The 22354-nt window shown below is 41.6% G+C and overlaps 1 protein-coding gene across 1 annotated transcript in view; it reads right to left on the minus strand.

Moving 5' to 3' along the window:
- Positions 1 to 22354, minus strand: part of PSMD13 (proteasome 26S subunit, non-ATPase 13) — an 890326-nt gene that overhangs the window by 454888 nt on the left and 413084 nt on the right. The window contains exon 7 of the mRNA XM_044082827.1: positions 4981 to 5152. Coding sequence (XP_043938762.1) covers positions 4981 to 5152 — 172 coding nt within the window. The remainder of the gene's footprint in view (positions 1 to 4980; positions 5153 to 22354) is intronic.

The following is a 22354-nucleotide window of genomic DNA, read 5'->3' on the forward strand; positions in this document are numbered from 1 at the left end:
CTTGTGTTTGTCCTCTGCCTCTTGGACGTCTGTATTTACCCCTCTGTGGTCTGTCAGTAGCTGGAAAGGACCAATTTTTTGTTGGCCAATTTCTGCTGAAGCGAGGGGGCTGTACCTGTAGGAAATCTTTGACTGTCTGCATAGATTATGCCTTATCCTCCATTTTCTTTAAGACTTCTTCTGCTTTAACTCCAAAAAGAACATCCTGCTGTAAGGGAGCATCTAGTAACTTTGCTTTAACACGATCAGGCAGAGTTTGTTCCTTTAACCAAGCATGCCTACGTATAACAGACCCAGTGACAGCTGCTCTGCAGGAGGCCTCCAGAGAGTCAAACCCACATTGTATGATGCGTTTTCCCACCTGTTCAGTTGCATGCAACAAATCCTGCATTTCTTTCAACTCAGACTGTTGAGGGAGAGTGGTGATTCTTTGCTTTAACTGAGAGATTAGAAATTGCTGATACTTAAGCATGTGAAATTGGCAATTTAGTGCCCTCATAGCTAGAGTGGCTGAGGTGTAAACCTTTTTCCCCCCATCTGTCTAGTGCTCTGGAATCCCTTTCAGAGGGTACAGGATTTTTAGCCATAGAAGCCTTAGCCCCTTTGGGACCCTGGGAGATTGTCTCTGGGTCAGCAACAGGACTTTTATATAGAAATTTATGGGAATCAGGCACTCTATAGTATCTGTCAGGCTTGGCCGGAGCAGGAGGTAGAGAGTCTGGGTTCAGACTGGATTCTAAGTAAACATCATCCACAATGTCTAACATGGGTGGGATGGCAAGTGGTCTGTGCTGGGGGCGTAAAAGAAACTCTCGGAGACTTTTCTTGGAGTCAGAGTAGTCCTGACCTTCCCAGTGGAAATGTTCCCTCATAGTGTGTAAAGTTTCCCCAAAGGAATAGTCTTCAGGAGGAGAAGCTGAGGGAATGGAATACTCAGCATCAGAATCTTCATAAGGGGAGAAGGAGTAATCCTGGTCTTCAGAGGAGGCTGAAGAAATGGACACTTGTTCAGAGGATGCATAATCTTCCTCTTGTCTAGGCCTTTTGTCAGGAGGAGGCTGGGAACCCCTGATTAAAGAGATCAAATATTCAGCCATTTTGAGCATCTGTTTCTTAGGCATGGGGCCTTGAACAGGGGACTGAAGTGCAGTACTTTTAGATTTAATAGGAGTCCTCGTCTTAGGATACGTTTTAACTGTAAGCATCGGTCTGAAAACGCCTTCAGAAACCGAAGGAGTTTCAGCAGCACAGACATCTTTGTCAGTAACGTCGTCGGTAGGGCCTGAACAAAAAGGTTGCGTCGGCCTGGTACATTCAGTCAAAAGTTCCAAAGTGGTCTCTGGTTCCAAATCTGCGGTAGTCAGGGGCTGCGTCGGAGCCTCACTGAGGACCGGAGAACGTACCAGCCGAGGCCTCGGAATCTGGCTTAGGCCTGGGCGGTCTGTCCTTATCCTTGCGTTTTTTGTGCAAGCCGGTAGTCAGTTGCTCCGACGGCATACTAATTAAATTTTCTACCGAAGTAGTGTCGTGCAAAATCAAAACGTCTTTTGATAGTACGTTTATTAAACCTAGCACAAAAACGACAACTAGTGACGTTATGGTCTGGGCCTAGGCAAGGTATGCAATAAGAATGAAAATCCTTAAGAGATATTTGCTTCCCACAAGAAATACAATTGTTAACTTTTTCTGACATCGGTCTGAGGCAAGAAAAGTTTCCCCAACGGGGTACTTAGCTTTATAGAAGACTTCGGTCTGAAATTCGAATTCGAAAATCTCAGAAGTTGGCCGACCGGCACTTGCGAACTGCTTCTGCTTCAGGCACTGTGCGGCAAGAAAGACTGAAGAAAATGGCGTTGGTTGCAATATATATACCCCTGGCGCACTGACGTCAGGGAAGAAGCGACAACAACCGACGCCGGACCAAGACATTGGAATTCCGTCCGACTGCAGGACCACCTGATGACAGGATAACCCAAGTGTGATGACTGCAGCAGGGTAACACGATGAACATCACAGGGATACCCACAAAACACACCACTCGGTTAAACAGTACACTCACAATGAAAAACTAGCTATTAAAATAGCTTTTTACAAGAGAACAGACTGCTAGACTTATGAAAAGTTTTGAAAAAAGGGTACTTAGCCACAGCCAAGCGAGACCACGTCCTAACTCTACAAGCGGCAAACGAGCTCTGGGGCTAGGGCGAGGTGCATCTTTGGATACCGGTTTAGCCCAGCCAATTAGAGACTTTGTGCTAGAGAAATAAATTGGCCGAGTCGGAGCCAATTCTCAGCTCCGAACCAGTGAGTAAAGAATGTAGGCGAGATAGGACCACTTAACATCTTTTGTTTTCTCAGTAGTTTTCTTTAAACTCATTACCAGGAAAAACAAAATATTTACACTTTCATAAAAAAAAAAAAAAGAAATGGGAAGGGTGGAAGTTAAATTTAAAGTTGAGATTAGGGCCCTGGTGAGGCACCAACTGTATTAGTGCCACAGACCTCTGATGTAGCCCGATTAAAAAAAATAATTTAGAAGCTTACTGACTCATAGCAAATGACAACAGCATCCTAAAAATTACAACTAGTTTGATGTTGATTAGTATCACATGCTTTTTAAATAAACATTTTTGATCTGTGACCATCTACCAAAAGCAAACTGTATAAATGCAGTTTTCATTTAACAGAACTGCATTCACAAACAGTGAAAGCAGTTTACCTTTATGGGGAGCAAAGCCTCTCACTTCCACTGCAAATGGCACTGCTTAATACATCCCTACTCTTAAAACAATTAACACTGAGGTCACTGGACTTTAGAGGCAAAGGGTAACCTACTTTTGCTGAAAAGCTGTGAAGGGGAGGGCAAACTATCAAGTGGTCAAAAAACACAACTTACAGAAATGGCTTTTCAGCCAGCTTACCTACCATTATTTTAATATATAACACACTAAATATAATGACAGTACCAGGCAGACTACTTGCAAGGGGAAATTAAGTAAAACTATTCAAAGTTTCAATCAACAATAAGCCAGCTTCATACAGGGAGACACTGTAGTTCATAAACACTACCTCAAGCCAAATGTCTACATATTTTACTGCAAGAAAACAGCAGACAGTTAAATGCACAGTGTGACTACAAAGCTCAAGTGTTACTGCTTAAAAGTTCCCTCCTTGAAAAAAAGTTAAATATGTCCTTGATGACAGACAGGGGGTATTCAAAGACATCACCACCATACCATTATTAAGAGGTCACTGGGGAACTTTAGTAGTTCTACTGTGAAAATGAGTGATTCGGTGGTGCAGTGGTTAGCATTGTCGCCTCACAGCAAAAGGTTCTCCGGTTCGATCCTCGGCTGTGCGGAGTCTGCATGTCCTCCCTGTGGTCGCGTGGGTTTCCTCCGGGTGCTCCGGTTTCCTCCCACATCCCAAAGACATGCTGCAGGTGGACTGGACACTCTAACTTGGCCCTAGGTGTGAGTGTGTGTGCCTTGTGGAAGGTTGGGCGCCGGGCTGGCAACTTGACACTGTAAAAAAACTCCACTGCCAATCATGAGCGGACAGGTGATCTGCTGTGGCAACCCCTAACCGGGAAAAGCCGAAAGAAGAAGAAGAAACAAGATAGGATGCATGAAGGAAAGCTCCTTCGAATGTTTCTGACTGGAACACAACATAGGTAGAAATATGTGCACTAGTGTTCCCCAAAACAGTCCACATAAGGCTGTTACACAAGCACCTGCAAATGTGCACACTTGTTCATACACAGATACACACATTCTGACATCAACAGAACCCCAAGCATATCCCTACATAAATACATACCTACCAACACACACACACACACACACACACACACACACACACACACACACACACACACACACACACACACACACACACACACACACACACACACACACAGCTTCACAGTACTTACCTGCTATGGAAGTAAAAAGTCTTCTCTTGCCACAGACATCAAGGTGTGAATACCATCAAAAGACTGTGCCAAATTTTAAAGCTTGCTCCACAAACTTGTCTCTGAATCACTCTATCACAAGATTTCGATCCTAGTCAAAGGCTTTGGGGAGGTACACACAGCTAATTTGCAGTATGGCGACATGCGTGAATGGGCGTTCCTTCGCTGAAGGTTGTGCGTTAGGTCCACTGTGGCGACCCCTCACCAGGAAAAGCCGAAAGAAACACCCCTAGACTACTGCATTTGGATGTGGCGGGAGATCACTGCAGTGCTACATGCCAGGACCTTCTTACTGTAGTATGTAGCTCTACAATGGTCTTTGAATCACTCCTGCACAATGCACCGAGCAATCTTTTTAGATTCAGGATTGTGCAATGTGTTGTGCATTTCTAAATCCTGCTCATATTCTTTACTGAAAATGTAATATTTATTTTTTTTCCTTAACATCCAGGAACACAAGTCACTTCCTGCAATCTACAATTTTTTTTGCTGCAGGAAATATTATCATTTTGTGTGTGTGTGTGTGTGTGTGTGTGTGTGCGCGTGCGTGTGGGGGGCACACAAGTATATAATTACCATCAATGCAGTAAACTGTTCACAAATTATAGGGCTTGCCTTACGACCGAATTAGCTAACATCCTTTAATCTCACTATTTAGTCTGTGAGAAAATGCAAAAGCAAGCCCCATATTTAACATTTATATGCAACATATTAAAAGGAGTGCATGCCTGTTTATGCTTCTACCTGAAAAAAAGCTCTTGTTAAGCTTTGGTACATAGGATTTCTTGAACAATTAAATATAATGTACCTTGAGGAATATATCAGTAAAACAAACTTCTGAATAAGTGAAGTACTTGCATCTACTGCTACAAGTCAAATGAAAAAGGAATAATACTCAAGACTAACAGTAAATATTTAAAAATGCACTGATCATCTCTGCAGTTCCTAAAATTGAACTCTGCTGATATCAGGCAGCTAGGAGCAGTATGAACACTGAAGCTGCTTACCTGGCAATTCCGTTGCATTAATGCAGCCTAGGAAACGTAGTGCATCCTTGTAATATGATGCATGGTTGCCAACAATCTGATAGTACTTGCTAGAAAGGTCATAGAAACGTCCATGAACTGTAGTCACACCTGGAAGGCTGTTCAGCATTTCTTCCACCTCTTCGATTATTTTCTAATGAATATTAAAAATAAAAAAAAAAAGTTCTTAAAATTAACAAACAATGTCCATTTTCCTTTCACAGTGTCAGTATAATTAGCATCATCTTGAGAAGGTTTAACACACGCATGCACGCACACACACACACGCACGCGCACTATCAGATGCTCTGTCAGAAGACTGTCTACAGTCAGTAACTGCTTGGATACCCAGTTACATTATTCTAAAGCTTGGCACAATTACTAATTTCCTGTAGCTCCCATGTTCAAGGGCACAACCACCTCCTGTTGACACAACTCAAGATATCACATGAATGGCTACAAAGGGTGCTGATCAGACATACCTCTATGCACTGACCATGACCCAATCTACAGGAACTTCCATCTGCTAATGGTCAATGAACAGGCAGAATTCATGGGAGGGGGAATATTACTGAGGGGAAGCAGAAAGTCAGTAAGCAGCCACTTCTGCTGACATTCTCAGAGATCATCTGACATGGGGAGTACACACAACTTTAAACTTGACTTTGAAAACTGCCTATAGTGGGTAAAGTCTGGAAGCAAACCCAACAAGAACCAATCACATCTCTGAGGAGGTCAAAGCTGGAGAAAGGCCGAAAGACAAGTACATTAAATGCAAAGTTGTGAAGAACTAAGGTGAAAAAAAAGGGCCAAATCCTGAATCACTATCCAAACAATAATGCTTAACAAATGAGGGAAACTGATGACCAAGTGGCAGCAACACAAATGTTTGCAATGGACACATTCTTTAAATAAGCATTGGATGCAGTCATGCCTCAGGTATAGTGGTCACTGACACTACCATTTCAATGGATGGTAGCCACCAAGAGACATTAATGCAGTTAGCAGTCCACTTGGAAAAGGTCATCTTAAGTGTGTCACCCCTTTCACCGATTAAAGAAAACAAATAACCCATTTCCCAGAACTCATGCAAGCTCTTCGGCCAAACAATTTAACATAAGATGACCAAGTATGTAAAGAGCTTTCTTTCCTTCTTTATTATGCTCTCAGAAAGAAAATGGAAAGAAAAAAAAACAAACTTTGGAACTGTAAAATCCACTGGTCCAACTGGGGAAAGGATATGGATGTCAGTGAAGAAAATTTACATTCCAGGGATGGTATGCATTCTTCAAGACAGTGATGTCCAGTGTTAGCAGAAACACCACACTATCAGAAGTGAGAAACCCAATCCTGCGAATTCTGACACTTCAAAAGGTTAACTGAGCTTCAAGCAAAACCGTGAATGTTCAAACAATGACTCTTCTGCAGTGGATTGGTCCTCTAACACTGGGGCATGTTCTGAGATCTCTGCACCTTTGACTAGACAAAATACTCTGCGATACCACAACCATTGACTTAGTGTGTGTGTGTAGTTTTGTTATTCTGAAGACTAATTATTGTCCCCAGAACTTCAGCAAGCACACCAGAATCATGGATCACAAGCATGAAGTAACAAAGACTCTGGTCAAACAAGTGACAGAGACTGGTCCAGATGACTTCCAAATTAACCAGTCAAGAACCTCTTCCATTTAGCAGAGTACATCCTATGGGAGGAAGGCTTCAACAGCTTCAGTCATATGAGACCTTGACAGGAACAGCCATCATCAAAACAGAATCTAATTGCCAAGTATTCCACTGAGATGAGAGCAGTGATGCCTAAATAGAAGGGGGACTTCCCATGACTTTTAAATGAGACTACAGCACTCAGACACTTGAAACCTTAAATTATATGCTTTTTCAGCCAACATGGGGAATTAAGCAAGACAGAGCTGCAAGTATAAACTTTCATTCTTTGCAGGTATAAAATCAGAGGGAAAGGTGGAAAAGTATAGAGGAATATTCCCAGACACAGAAGGGAGAGTGTCTCCACCACAGACTCTCTCTCTCTCTCTCTCTCTGTGTGAGCCAAGAACAGTGACACAACTGAATTGCTATGAATGTGCAGAAAATGTAATTACTCATAAGCGTTTTCATTCACCATTATTATGTGAGCTTCTTCAGATACAAACTCCCTCATGCACACATCCTTAAGTACACAATTAGATACTGTCATCGTGTCATACATTACAACCACACTATTTTCAACAATATTAATCACCCTAATAAATTCATGGAAATAAAAATAGTTTGTAGCAATAAAATAACCTTTTAAGTCCAATAAAAGTGCCAGGGCACGCTGTAAGGTGATCCAAAGAAGTTTATTTCACAAAGATAAAATATGATAAAACCACGCTGCTTGCTGGTCTCCGAGACAGCGAAACCAACAGGATGAATAAACGCTCTTACATATACTTTAGAAAAACTGCGTTTTCGTCACTGAGACTTCATCAGACAATGTAATAAACTTTAACACACATTTAAATACTGAGTGAATTAATTGATAACAAGTTCATTGGTCAGGAGTCATATCATACTCTATCAAACACACCAATCCCTACATCTAATTCATTAATAGTAATGCCTTTCTCATTAAAGTGCCTTGTGCTTTTTGTTAAGAATATATGTTAAAAAGATTAAAAACTGACATCCAACTATTAATACTTGATTGTATAAAATAATTTAACTATAAATATAAATAATTAAATAAATATACATTAGTACAAAAATAGTAAAATTGATTAAAAACCATGTTTTGATATTAAATTCTTCACATGTAATTTAGTGATTGAGACTTGGAAAACCAACCTATATTACTGCCCTCTAGTGTCCATAATCTGAACTACTCTATAATTTATTGGCTCTTATTTTTAGAAGGGGTGTTATAGTCAAATATTCATTAATTCCTGGACTATTGTTCGAATCCAAGTACACCTGCCACCATAATTCCTTATTTTCCAGGATTTCCTCCCAGAGGCCTCCCCTATTGTCAGGCTTGACTTGGTCCAACACAAAAAATTCATATTTGGCTTCGGGGCATACATTACAATGTTTATATAGTGCATTAGTGTTTTTAGCTTTTGAGATGTCATAATAGTGTTCATATATTCTACGTTTCAAACATCTCTCAGTCTTACCCACGTAGAACGACTGACATATCTGACAAATTGCTATATAAACAACTCCCCTACTATCACAATTATAATAAGTCCTGCTTTTAATCCTTCTCTTTCTGCTATCTATATATATTTCTGCCTTGTTAATTATGTATGGGCATTGTTGGCATCTTCCACATTTGTATGTCCCACACCTCCTAGTGTTGCTATCCCTAACCATGTTGTTTCTCCTTTCCAAAATTTTACCTATATTAGGTGGATTTTTGAACACTATCTTAGGTTCCATTCTGGGTATCTCTTCTATATCCGTTAGGATGCTAAACTTTTTCCATTCTTTTTTGAAAAAATCACTTAACTTTGTATTGGAACTGTTATATTCTAAAACTAAACTTCTCCTATAACTATCTTGATCATTCTTCTTACTATTTGTTTCTGTATTATACCCCGATCCCATTTTAGGCTTATTCCCCTTGCCTATTAAGGGTTCAAATCTACCCAGCCTTCCTTCTTCTACTTCACTTCTTAGCTTGTTGATGAACTCCTCTGGATAACCACGTTCTTTGAACATGTTATGTAATATCTTACATTCTTCCTGGAAATCTGAGTCATTTGATGTCATTCGAGAACCCCTTACAAATTGTCCTTTGACTATGTTCTTCTTGCTATGTAAGGGGTGGGCACTATTATAATGTAAGTAAGAATGAACATAGGTCTCCTTTCTATATACCTTACTCTCAAATTTTCCAGCCCTTTTATATATTTCTACATTGAGGTATTTCAGGGATTCTGTACGGATAGTATAGGTGAACTTCAGAAACTTGGTAGTATGATTGATATATTCCATAAATTCCAAAAAACTTGCCTCACTCCCAATCCAAAAAATGACGATATCATCCAGGAACCTATGGTACAATGTCCATAGTTCCTTAAACTTGCAATTGGTGATGAATTGCTCTTCCCATTTGGAAAGTACGATATTAGCATATGTGGGGGCACAAGCGGCCCCCATGGACACCCCTGTCTTCTGCTTGTAGTATTCACAATTGAACATAATAAAATTGTATTTTAACACTGTGTCCATTAATATCACACTTGCTACCTTGTCATTGAGACTCAAACGATCATCTTCAAACACGGACTCTTCAAATGAATTCATACCTTCTACATGTGGTATGCTTCCAAACAAATCAATAACATCTATAGTGATGAACCTGATGTCATCTCTAAACTTGTCCTGATTTAGTTCCCCCAAAAAATCCCAAGAATCTTTGAGAATTAGCTTATTATTGACCCAGATATGTTTGGTCTTAAAATCTACAAACTTGGCTAGGGGGACAGTTTTAGAGCCCTCAGCTGAGACAATTGGTCTGAGGGGTGGATTTTCCATATCCTTGTGAATTTTCGGTATTCCGAATATGGTAGCTACCCTAGGTTTCTTGACTTCTAAATATTTAAAAGTTTTTTCATCAATTATTTTTTCTATCAACAGATCTTGTAGAATGGAATCAATCCTATGGTATGCTACATTAATTTCGTTTAATGATACCCCTGTATACTTCATTTCATCTCTTAAGATAGTGTTCATCTTTCCTTCGTACAAGATTTTATCCATAATGACTATCCCCCCACCCTTGTCTGGTTTCATAACCCTCAAGGATGCATTACTACTCAATTCCTTTAAAGTTTCATTCTCTTCCTTACTTAAGTTATAATGTACCCAACTTCCATTGTATTTAGTCCTTACTAAATCAACCATAATATTTTCAAAGTTTTTTATTTGAGGGTATAGTGGTGGGTTGTAGATGGACTTTCTTCTCAATATGTTTTCACCCCCTCCCTCTCTATTAAAGCCCATCTTGGAGGCCATTACTTCCAATTTGATCTTCCTTGTAAATAACTTAACATCCAAAATTGTACGAGTGAAATCCCCTCTACTGTTAGGTATATACTTTAATCCTTTGCTTAATAATGAAAAATGGTTTGAATTTAAAATAAGTGAACTAAAATTGTAGATAGTAAAATTGTTGTAGGTGTGTTTGACAGTATTACTTTCTATATCAGGAATAGTATGAATGTCCACAGGGCTCGGGGTATCTATTTGGATCTCCCCTACCATCTTTCCCCCCCCCATTTCTGAAAATTTTCTCCATAATAGTTATTACCTTCCTGTATACTTCCCCTATTCTGTATGGGGGGAAATTCAGTGTCATAACATACTATATTCCTTCCATATTCCTCTCTTGTCCCTTGTCTATTTGTATACTGTACATTCCTTCGATTATTATTCCTCATCCCCTTACGTGTGTTATTATATGGCTGAGTATTAGGTTTAGGATAACTTGTATGATTTTCATATTCCATAACATCCCTTTTCAATTTTCCCAACTTTCGCTGTATCACTTCCTCACACTTTGTATCTATATTCTTTCTCATTGAAAAGAATCTATCATTTTCCTCTTTGATACCATGAATTAAATCAGTAGTGATGCATGCGTCCAATGTTGCAATTGATTCCCCCAATTCCATTTGTTTACTGTTATTTTCCTCAATAATTAACTTAACTTCTAACCCACAGTTATTAAAAACTTTTAGCAAACATTCATGAAAATGGGACCCAATAAGAACATTGTTCGGGAATTTGAATACCCTTAAGCCTTTAGGGACTATTTCCCTCTCTAAACATTCCTGTAAATAAGCATTTTCAATACTTAGTGTTCTATGTTTCATTAACATTTTGTCCAATCTAGAAAATTTCATTGCGTATGTCTCCTTGTCATCAGAACCAACATTGTTTCTATTACTAACATTAAAATGAAAGTCACGTTTAAGCCATTCTATTGTTGGTTTTTTTGTATTAAAGGCTTGTGAGTGAACAGTACCTTGCAAACTTATCGTCGGGTTTGCATTTCTCTTAGGAATGGCACCCTTATCCCTTCCATTGTTATTCCTTGCTTCCTTTGTGAAATAAACTTCTTTGGATCACCTTACAGCGTGCCCTGGCACTTTTATTGGACTTAATAAAATAACCTTGTTACCAACTGAAAAAACAACACTAATAAATACTTAATATTCATTAACATGATGTCATGCAATAATAGGATATTAAACATTTATTAGGGTTGTTTTAATCAATTAGTAACAAGGTTATTTTACTGTTACAAACTATTTTTAATTCAATACATTTATTAGGATGATTAATATTGTTAAAAATGGCATGGTTATGAAATAAGACAATAGATGGCAATAACTAACTGTGCACTTAAGGAAGTGTGCATAAGAGTTTGCATTTGAAGAAGTTCCATAATAGTAAATGAAAGCACTTATGATTTATTAAATTTTTTGCAAGTTCCTGGTGTCTGCAAGTGTATTTTTTTAATGTGGCAAACAGGTTAATCTCCTTAGCTGTCCAACTGCTTGAACACTGATAACAGAGATGTCCCAACCTATGTTCCACTGTAAGGTCTACACTGTGTTTATGTATCCCATCTAAAAGCTGAGTGGATCCTTATTCAATGTCACTTTGATGGACCTGAAGCTTGGACAGAAGACAGTCATGTAACTGATAGGACAGAGAACAGGCAAGTGGACTTGGAGTGCTCCCTAAGTGCAAACTAGACACAGCTCTAGCACCTCAAAAAGAGGAACAGCAGGGCTCAGACCATGTGATGTACGCACAAAAGTGGCTCACAGAAGTGAAGTTCTTCTGCTGTTCTTTGTCCAATGAGCTGTGACATGCACAAGTTTGTGACCTTGTTAGTTGAAGGGGAAGTAGTGCCAACCAAGGCCATCTTGAGAAGAGGCCTATGTCTTAGAGAGTGCGATTGATATCCACCTTCCAAGTCCTTCACCTTCCCAAGGCGATATGTTACTGGCCTGTAATTGTACATCTGACCCTCTTGCGATCCTTGCTGTGGGACCCTCAACAGCTGCTACATTACAAGATATTAGCTACAGGGCTTCTCCTTCCTGCATCTCTGGGCAGCCATGCATTTGTTCTTTATTGGATTAACTGGATAGATGGACTGGCCCATTCACACTGTTCAGCTGTATCCTTGGACAAAGGCATAGTACAGTTGTGTAAGATCCTGTCATGACAGTAGATGTCCTACTTCTCACTGCTGCAGTATTCTTTACTCTTGGGATATCCTACAAAGGATAGCGGATTGTCTGGCCAGCATACCAAAGCCTTTACACCTTCCAGGCATTATACATCAGATGTATGCCCTATGCGCAAGGCCTAGGGTACAGACTTGAAGTAAAGATGTCTAATCCTCAGAATTGAACTGCCCTAGAAGAACCAGAGTACCCCAGAGAACTGCAACATGTACATCCAGAAAGGGAAGTAGGAGGAGAAAAGGATGCAAGAAGGACCCCCTCAGTCAGGGGGAGGGCATCAGAAAGTAACAGGAGGTAGGTGGGAAGGGCAGAACACTGCAACAAAGAGAAATGATCAAGCAGAGCCTGCTTACCTATTTCTTAGGGGAAAGAGTGTGGGAAACATGTCCATGACGCACAATTGTTGTTAAATTCCCTGGTGGAGACTGAACACTACTGGCAGCACTTGCCTTCAAGGGGCAGAGTGTTTGGGGGTGTCACTTACAGAAGTAGACATGCCCCTCACATATGCAATTTCCACATCACCCCGTGGGACACATCAGACATGTACAAGGGGATCTACTACTGTTATCAGTAAAATGTTTGATTCCCCAAGCAGAATGATAGCACTGTTCTGTCACTTGACCATTGTCCTTTGGACAGACAACGATTAGGCACATTGGTTAGGTAGGAGGGAGTTTTAATGCTCTCAAGGAGCCATAATAAAATAATACTGCCACCTGATATAAAATGCATTACATATTTATCACAATCTGACTAAGGCATCACATTTAGCCATTTTCATTAAAGCAGGTGTATTTGTACAAATTTGTGGGTTGTTGTACCTTAGATCAAAATTTTGTTATAATTTACCTCTTTTCTAACATCTCGAGGCAGGGGCTTCCAGTTTAGCAGGTGCTGTTTCTTAAAAGAAAAACTGAGTAGCAAACAGATCCTTCCAGATCAAAGAACTGCTGCAATACACCCAATTATTTTTTTTAAATGCAGTTCACTTGTTTCCAGGAAGACGAGCAACTTTTTAAAACTTACAAAAAAAAAATTCTAATTTTAACAGAGCTTAATTTATCCCTGGAAGCAGATATACTGCATTTTTGACCTTTTGCTTTTGAAAATGCTTTCTCTCCTAAGGTTACTCCAAGGGTGGGTTGCGTCAAGGCAGCTTATCTGCTTGATTTAAGTCAATAGCTGTAAGTATTAATCTGCATTTCTGGCTAAAAAAGTGCAGCAGACATGATGCATTAAGTTAAGCATGGGAGATGAAAAATGTACAGCTGCTCCAATAGTAGCAGGAAGTCAATAAGAGTCTTCCAAAGGCAGACAACAATGTCCTATGTATCTTGAAATGGAATAGATATGGATATATTGTTTTTTCAGTTTTCAGGTGGCTTGTGGTATACAATGATTGTAGGGTTAATTTTTTTTTTTTGGGGGGGGTGCACATTACAGTTTAGGAATAAGATTTAATTCAACAGCTGTCTAGGACTCAAAATTCGGGGGCAGTGTAATGTCTACAAAAATAAAACACCCTCTCCAAATCCAATCTGATATTATATTTAAACAGTGTTGGGTCCCAACCATAAGCTCAGATATGTATATGTAGATCTGGAATGTGGCATTTGCGACAGTGCTTTACACTGCTCTTCAACCTGACTGAAGAGACAACACTGGTCTAGACTCCTGATCTGGTAGCCAAAAAAAGACACCTTGACTGTCTGTACTTTCTCGGTATCAAATACCAAAACTTTTACACAACCAAGATCTGAACTATGAAAGTAACAAGCTAATAGCCTAGTACCTACCTATGAAGAAAATAATGGTGGAAAAAGGGGCTAGACCAGTTATTCTACTGATGTACTGTTCCATATGACACCACAATGTGACCAAGCAAAGGCTGTCTGTTCCCCTGGATGCAGGAGTGGAAAAGAAAACCGCGCATGTGTGCCCCATGTATCCAAATCTGTGTGTGTGTCTGTGTGTGTGTGCATTCATTCTTCCACCCAGGGGAGCACAAAGCTACAAACTGCAAAGCTGTAAGCAGCAGAACAGAATATCCTATTCTTAAATCCTCCACGGACTTCAAATATCCAGTCTTGAGGAAATGTGATCATCAAGTCCAAGAACTACAAGAGGATCCAAGTGCGAACTCTTCATATACATCTTCACCCGGGAAATGCAGACAGTGATAAGTCTCTGCTATGCTTGTTCTATAGGCAGAATAGCCACCAATGAAGAATATTCATCTCTGCACTGATAAAGGCAATCCTCTGAATCAGACTCAAAAGAGTAATTCTTCCAGTTTATGCAAATACCAGGGTCTGCAATCATGGCGGTGCTCAAGACAAGTATGCTACCAGGAAATCCATCTACAGGGCCATTAGGAGACTGTTGGTCAAGGCAGGGGAACATGAGGAGATCTTTGTCCAATAAGACCACAGCTACAACTAGCAAGCTTGACAGACCCTCTAGGTGCAAATGAGAGACCAAACTGCGGCACTTTTAAAACAGGTGTCTACTGCAAACAAACCATATGAACCCTCTGCACAGATCCCAGACACAGATGTGCCATAAATTATTGATCTTTACCAGTGAAACCACTCAAGTGGGTCATAGTGTGTGTATGTGTGTGGGGGGGGGGGGGGGGGGCTCCTGTAAAGTCACTATATAAAACATGGCATGCTGTAATGTGTTCACAACTCTGAAGTTCAAAAATCAGAGAAGGCACCTCATATTCCTATTTAATACAAGGATGTGGGCGTAGAATCATAGATGTCTCCCCCAGAAAAGACATCCTCAATGTCTAGGTCTTTGCAAAGAGCTCCATTTAGATACAGTGACCTCAAACAAAAAACCTAGTTGAGAGAAGATCTAAAACAAGACCATCATGAACCACAACCCAAAATACCAGTGTGATGGGTCCCCTAGTTCAGGGGCAACTCTGTTTCAGAAATTATGGCCAATCTGAAAAAATGATCAGATTTCTGAGCAGCATGGCTGCAGGTGACAAAACTAACACATACGCAAGGCCCTCCTCATTCTATGACCTGCTTCTTCCTAGAATACTGACATGGCATGGTGAAAGCAAAAAAGGCACCCTGAAGTTGTCAGCACCTATTCTGTCTCTCTAAACTCATTCAACCAAGTCATGGAATGCATTCTCAAAAAGATCATAATGCCGAAAGTGGGCATTCATGATGACCTGGCTAAGCTCATCTGTGAGAAGAGAACCCGAGCAAAAATAACATAAGTTGGCACATTCCCTTACATACAACCAAGCAATGATGACAAAGTTAGAGGCAACAACTCTAATGGTCTTCCATAGCTACTGCTCTTCCTTGATCCCAAAATCAGGAAAGTTTGCTAATTTCTCCAGTACATCTATTAAAGCTGCTCTTTACCAGCACACCCAAGACATATAGCTCACCACCCTAAGGACCAAGGCTGGACAGGAGAACACCCTCTTACATACCCTGTCCAAAGCCTTGACTCCTTTACTAGGAGGTGATGTGGAAAGCTGTTATGATCTCTAGAACTTAGGCAGGATTGAAGATGTGATACAAGAGTCTATCCCAGGATCCTTCATCAGGATCTTACTTCACTCTTAGCAAAGGGCTTATAGAGGGTTATCAGTTTTCTTGACAGGTGAGCAAGAAGAGTCTGAATGCTTCCAGGGTGCAAAAACAACAAGGGATGAACCAGGTTCTTTCACTCTTCTTACCCAGATAATAGTCTAGCTATTTCTGAGGGGAGTGGAAGAGCGAGTCATCTTAGAGAATAAAGCCTCTTGTACCTGTAAGTCCACTTCAAAAGTTATTGAAGGAAACAGAGAAACCCAACAACAATTCTTGTAATGAGCATGATCACAGACGGAAACACTTTATAATCTCAAAATACTGAGATATCGAATTTCAGTATCTCGAGACCATAAAGTTGAACGGATGGAAATTGCAAACCTGGAAATGTCGAACCTGCGTTACTGACAGCGCACTAGGCAAGTGTTGAGTTTTGGGGAGGGTTTGTGTGTTTTTGAGTGTGTTGGGGAGTTTTAGGTGTGGGTTAGGGTAGGTAGGTAAGAATGTATATGTTAGTATTGGGAGTGGTGGTGTGTGTGTGTATGTGATGTGTGTATATGTGTGGTGCTGGGTTGTCTGTGTTATGGAGTGTAGTGCGACCTCGGAGTTGGTATTTATTAGTAGGGAGGGTGGGGGTGAAGGAGGGCTTACCCCCCTACATATAGTAAAGGTAGGTGTGTGTGTTTGTTTAGTTGTGTGCGTGTGTGTTGTGTTGCCTTTTTTTTTTTTTTTTTTTTTTTTTTTTTTTTTTTTTTTTTAAGAGTGTCGGGAGGTATGGGTGTTTGTGTTTGTATGTGTTGTGTAGTGAGTGCTCTGTGTTTTTGTGGTTTCGGTGATATGGATTTTCAGCTTCATGGTCTCAAGATACTGAAATTCGATATTTCAGTATTTTCAGATCATGAAGTGAACCTTTACAGACCGTTCAGCACAAAAGTCTGCCATGAACAATGGCTGAACACCAGGCTTTTAGGAACAAGTTATGATGCTTTGGGAAACGTTCAGTGGAAATGGTCCTGGGATAAGACAAGCTGAAAAGTACAGTTTTGTACCTACCATAAATGTAGATGTCCGAACAGGATAGCATCTGCAGTCCTAACAAATGGGTTGTCCTGTCGTCAGGCAGCCCTTCGGTCGGCCGGATTCCAAAGTCTGGGTCTGGCCTCGGCTGGTGTCGCACTTCACCCAACGTCATCTCTGCTGGTCTTCGGGTATAAAGGCATCAGCTGACGCCATTTTCCTCAGTGTTTCTTGCCCCAGATGCCAGTAGCCCTCTTGGATAGCTAAATTTTTGGGAAAATGCCAATGTTTCCCAAAAAGTAGAAGGCAAACAAAAAATATGCATGTATGTACATATATACAAACAAATACACCATAAGAGATCCCCCCCAGCTAGCTATTAGGTGGGCAATACCCTAGGAGTACCACAGAGGGGAAGGAGGGTGGGTAATCCTGACTGCAGATGCTATCCTGTTCGGACATCTACATTTATGGTAGGTACAAAACTGTACTATGTCCTTCAAGGATGCATCTGCAGTCCTAACAAATGGGTAGAATACCATAGCCAAACTAGGGGAGGAGGAATAAGAATTATGGTGTACTTAGGATCCCTTGCAACACAGCAGTGGCAAACCCTGCTCGGGATCTAGAGTATAGAGGTAAGTTATAATGCTTGACAAATGTATGCACGGAGGTCCAAGTAGCAGCCTCAATAATGTCCTTGGTAGCCACTCCTCGTAATAAGGCTGTGGTAGTGGCTGTAGCCCTTGTAGAATGAGGCCTTATGTTCTGTGGAATTTGCTTTCCATGATAGGAGTAACAGAATCTTCTGCAATTTCCTATCCACTTAGAGATTGTCTGTTTGGAAATTGCTTTTCCTTCCCTTCCTGTTGCATAGGCTACTAGGAGCTGGTCAGTTTTTCTATTGCCCTTGGTTCTGTCCAGGTAGTAGCGCAACTGTCTATGTACATCCAAGGTATGCAGCAGTCTTTCCCCTTTGTTCTGTGGATTGGGAAAGAAGGTAGGTAGGTGGATTGCCTGGTTTAGAGACAGTCTGGATACCACCTTAGGCATAAATGTAGGATTAGTTCTCATGGACACTATCTTGATGGAAGATTAGGAAGGGTTGTACTGCCATTAAAGCCTGTAGTTCCGAAACCCTTCTTGCTGAAGTAATTGCCAGTAGGAAAGCAGTTTTCCAGGATAGGTGTTGTAGATCTGCTGTTGCTGCTGGTTCGAATGGAGGGAGTGTCAATTTTTCTAGCACATTCAAGTCCCATGCTGGTAATGGTGGTTTCCTAGGAGGTTTTACATTCTTAATTCCTCTGAGGAACTGCCTGAGTAGAGGATGCGAGAAGACAGGAGGATCGAGGCTGTACTCTGCAGAAATAGCTGATGCATGTATCTTGATGGAGGAATAGGACAGGCCAGTATGTAGGAGCTCTGCCAAATATTCCAGGATGTTGGCAATATCTACTTTTGACACATCTTTGCCTCTTTCCGTACTCCAAATGACAAACCTTTTCCATTTCCCTGCATAGTTCCTTCTAGTAGAAGGTCTGCGGGCCTCAAGGATAATGTCTTTAACCCTTTGGGATAAATCTGGGTTAGATGTTCTTATGTAATGTTCCAGGCAGTGAGTTGCAGAGTTTTCAGGTTTGGATGCAAGATGTTGTAGTTGCACTGAGTCAACATCAAAGGAATCAGGGGTAGAGTCCACGTTTCCCCCCCAGAGACATGCTCCTCAGTAATGGATACCAATGTTGTCTTGGCCAATTTGGAGCTATCAGAATTATCCTTGGCCGTTCCTCTTTGATTTTCAGTAGTACCTTGTGCATCAAAGGAAGGGGTGGAAACACATATGCTGTCAGGCCTTTCCAATTGAAGGATAGAGAGTCCACCTTCCAAGCAAGGGGGTGGTATGTCCTTGTGCAGAATTTCTTGAGCTGGTGGTTGAGTGGGGATGCAAATAGGTCTATTTGTGGCATTCCCCATTTCTTTGTGATGGCCTTGAAGATGTTCGGGTGTAGCATCCATTCATGAGCATCCGAGGTAGTTCTGCTTAACATGTCTGCTAGGATGTTTTCTTTTCCCGGTACAAATATTGCCTGTAATTGAATGTTGTAGCTCAGAGCCATATTCCACAGGTCCAGAGTCATTCGGCATAGGGGGTATGAATGAGTGCCTCCCTGTTTGTTGATGTACCACATGACTGTGGTGTTGTCTGTCCTTATCATCACTTGTCCCTCTGAGGAATGGTCTGAAATTCTGGATTGCCAGTTTTACTGCCAGCATCTCTCTTTGATTTATGTGCAGGTGTAGCTGATCTGGAGTCCATAGGCCTTGAATGCACTTGTCCAGCATGTGTGCCCCCCAACCGAGGTCTGAGGCGTCCGTTGTGATGGTTTGGCTTGCTTGAATGTTGTGGAAGGACAATCCTGGGTTTGCCTGGCATGTCTAAGCCCACCATAGGAACTCTTGTTTCAGGCATGGAATTAGTGGTATTTCGGTTTCTAAGCTGTGCTTGTGTTGAGACCATAAATTCTTTAGGTACCACTGTAGCTTTCTCATATGCAGTCTGGCATGGGGGACCAAGATTATGCAGGATGCCATGAAACCCAAGGCCTGCAGTACTTTCCTTGCTGTTAGCTTGTTCTGCTTTGCTAGTGTCAAGAAGTACAAAGGAAGTTGTTCTTGTTTTTCTGCAGTTAGGAATGCCATCTGTTTTACTGTGTCCAATTCTGCACCCAAGAATGTTATTGTCTGGGATGGTATCAGTTTTGACTTTTTTAAATTGACTGTGCATCCCAGAGCTTGTAGTAAGCAAATGACTCTTTGTAAGTCTTGTGTCAGCTTGCTTTTGTTGTCCGCTTGTATCAGGCAGTCGTCCAGGTATGGATAAATTTGGATTCCCTGAAGCCTGCAATGAGCAATTACTGATGCCAGGCATTTCGTGAATACTCTGGGCGCAGTAGATAAGCCAAAGGGCAATGCTGAGAATTGATAATGCTCTGATCCCGCAAGAAATCTGAGGTATCTTCTGCAAATTGGTCGTATGGGGACGTGCAGGTATGCCTCCTTGAGATCTAGAGTTACCAGCCAATACTCCTTGCCCAGCATGGGAAGAAGTTGGTGTAGGGTCAGCATTTTGAATTTTGGAACAATGATGAATGTGTTTAAAGCGGACAGGTCGAGAATAGGTCTCCAACTGTTTTCTTTTCTTGGTACTAGGAAGAGTCTGGAGTAAAATCCCTTGCCCTGTTCTGTAGGTGGTACCCTTTCCACAGCTCTCATCTTTTTTAATTGAGCTATTTGTTTTAGGGCTTCTGACTTTTGATTTGGTGGCAGGTTTGGCATTCCTCTTTTTGCTGGTAAGGTGTGGAAATGAAACCTGTATCCTTGGTCTATAGTTTGCAAATCCAGTGGTCTCTTGTGATATAGTGCCAGTTTTTTGAAAATAAGGCTAACTTTCCGCCTAAGGGTGCTACTATTTGTTCCCTGGTAGGCGGTGTTAGAACCAAGTCACTGTGATTGTCCTGTTGCAGTGGTAGTGGTTGTATCCGTGCCTCGTTGGTTATTGCCTTGCCACTGGCGTCCCCTGTAGGCACCTCCTCTGGTTTGATTTCTGCCTCTGGAACGTCTATTCCTGCCTCTCTGATTTTTAGAGTAGTCTGGAAAGGACCAATTTTTGGAAGGCCAGTTCCTGCTGAACCTTGGGGGCTGTACCTGTAAGAAATCTAACTGTTTGTACAGATTTTGCCTTCTCTTCCATTTTCTTCATTACTTGTTGGGCAGGAGAACCAAATAGACTGACCTTGTCCATAGGAGCATCTAAAAGCTTTGCTTTAACATGATCCGGCAAGACCTGTTCTTTCAACCATGCATGCCTTCTTATAACTGTGCCAGTCATGGCTGATCTAAATGAAGCCTCCAGTGCATCATAGCCACATTTTAAAGAATGGTTACTAACCTGCTGAATGTTATTCACCATTTCTAGCACATATTTCTTATCTAAGGAATCATCAGAGGACAGTTTCTTAGTTAACTGATCAAGCATAAACTCTTGGTATTGGATCATATGAAACTGACAGTTCAAAGCTCTAGCTGAGAGAGTAGCGGAGGTGTATACTTTTTTACCCCATCTCTCTAAGGACCTGGATTCCTTATCAGAAGGGAGAGGGTTTTTAGCTGAGGTCGAAGCTACTGCCTTAGGCCCCTGGGAGATGGTCTCCGGATCTGCAAAAGGAGCCTTGTATAAGTGGTGATGAGTGTCCGGTACCCTGTAGAACCTGTCGGGCTTAGCAGGGGCTGGAGGTAAAGTATCAGGAGCAGTGCAAACATCATTAAAGGCATCATCCACAACAGGAAGAACTGGAGGTATAGCTAAGGGCCTATGCTGCGGTAAGTGTAAAAAGGTCCTAAGCCTTTTCCTTGAATCTGAGAAATCTTGTCCCTGCCATTGGAATTGCTTTCGCATGGCATGTAAGGTTTCCCCAAAGGAAAATTCCTCTGGTGGAGAGGCAGAAGGAATAGATTCTTCAGCATCAGAATCTTCATAAGTAGAAAGAGGAGCCTCTGGATGGTCTGTAATGTCTGAGTCATCAGAAGAGTCATCTGAGGAGCCTGGCTCAGGGGGCTCTACTCTGGGTCTCTTTTCTGGAGGTTCTGAGGCCCTGTCTGGGTGAGATTGGGATCCTCTTATTAAAGAGATGAGATCCTCTGCCAAAGTAAGCATTTGTGAACTGGAGCTGGGCCTGTGAGAGGGGGGCTTAACAGGCACTGATTTAGCAGTTTTGGCTGCTTTAGCCCTGGCAAAGGCCTTTATAGACATGGCTGCAGGAGGCCTAGCAGCACCACGTGCTGGGGTAGAGACATCCAAAGGGATGGTGTCCGATAACTCTGGAGAAACCACAATTGTAGGCAAAATTTCAGAGGCCGATTCAGCTAGGGTAGAAGGGGCCTCAGTAGTAGTCATGGATTCGGCTGTAGATTGAACCGTTTGCTCGGTTTCGGCCGAAACAGAGACACTCGCGGTTTGCTTTACCGTGGTTTCGGCCGAAACCGCGGACCGCGAGTGTCGGTCCTTTTCTTTGCGTTTTTTAACAATTTGGGTAGTCGGAGGATCCGACGGCATAATGTACGCAAAATCTGAGCCGAAAAACTGTTCAGCAAACTCCGACCGACGCCTAAGCGTTCGTCGGTTGAAGGAAGCACAGGCTAAACAAGCTGCTACGTCGTGGTCTGGGCCTAAACAAGGTAAGCAGTAAGAGTGGAAATCTTTATGAGGTATTTGTTTCCCACAAGTTAAACAGTTATTTACTTTTTCTGACATCGGCTGAGGCAAGAAAGAGTCCCCAACGGGGTACTTAGCTTTTAGAAGTCTTCGAAGTTGCATTCAGTAGTAATAATCTCTGGATCTGACCGACCGGCACTTGCGAACAGCTTCTGCTTCGGGCGCCATGCGGCAAGAAAGACTGAGGAAAATGGCGTCGGCTGATGCCTTTATACCCGAAGACCAGCAGA

Source organism: Protopterus annectens, chromosome 9.part0 (assembly GCF_019279795.1).
Source record: "Protopterus annectens isolate FY-2018-M chromosome 9.part0, PAN1.0, whole genome shotgun sequence".
NCBI classification, from domain to species: Eukaryota; Metazoa; Chordata; order Ceratodontiformes; family Protopteridae; genus Protopterus; species Protopterus annectens.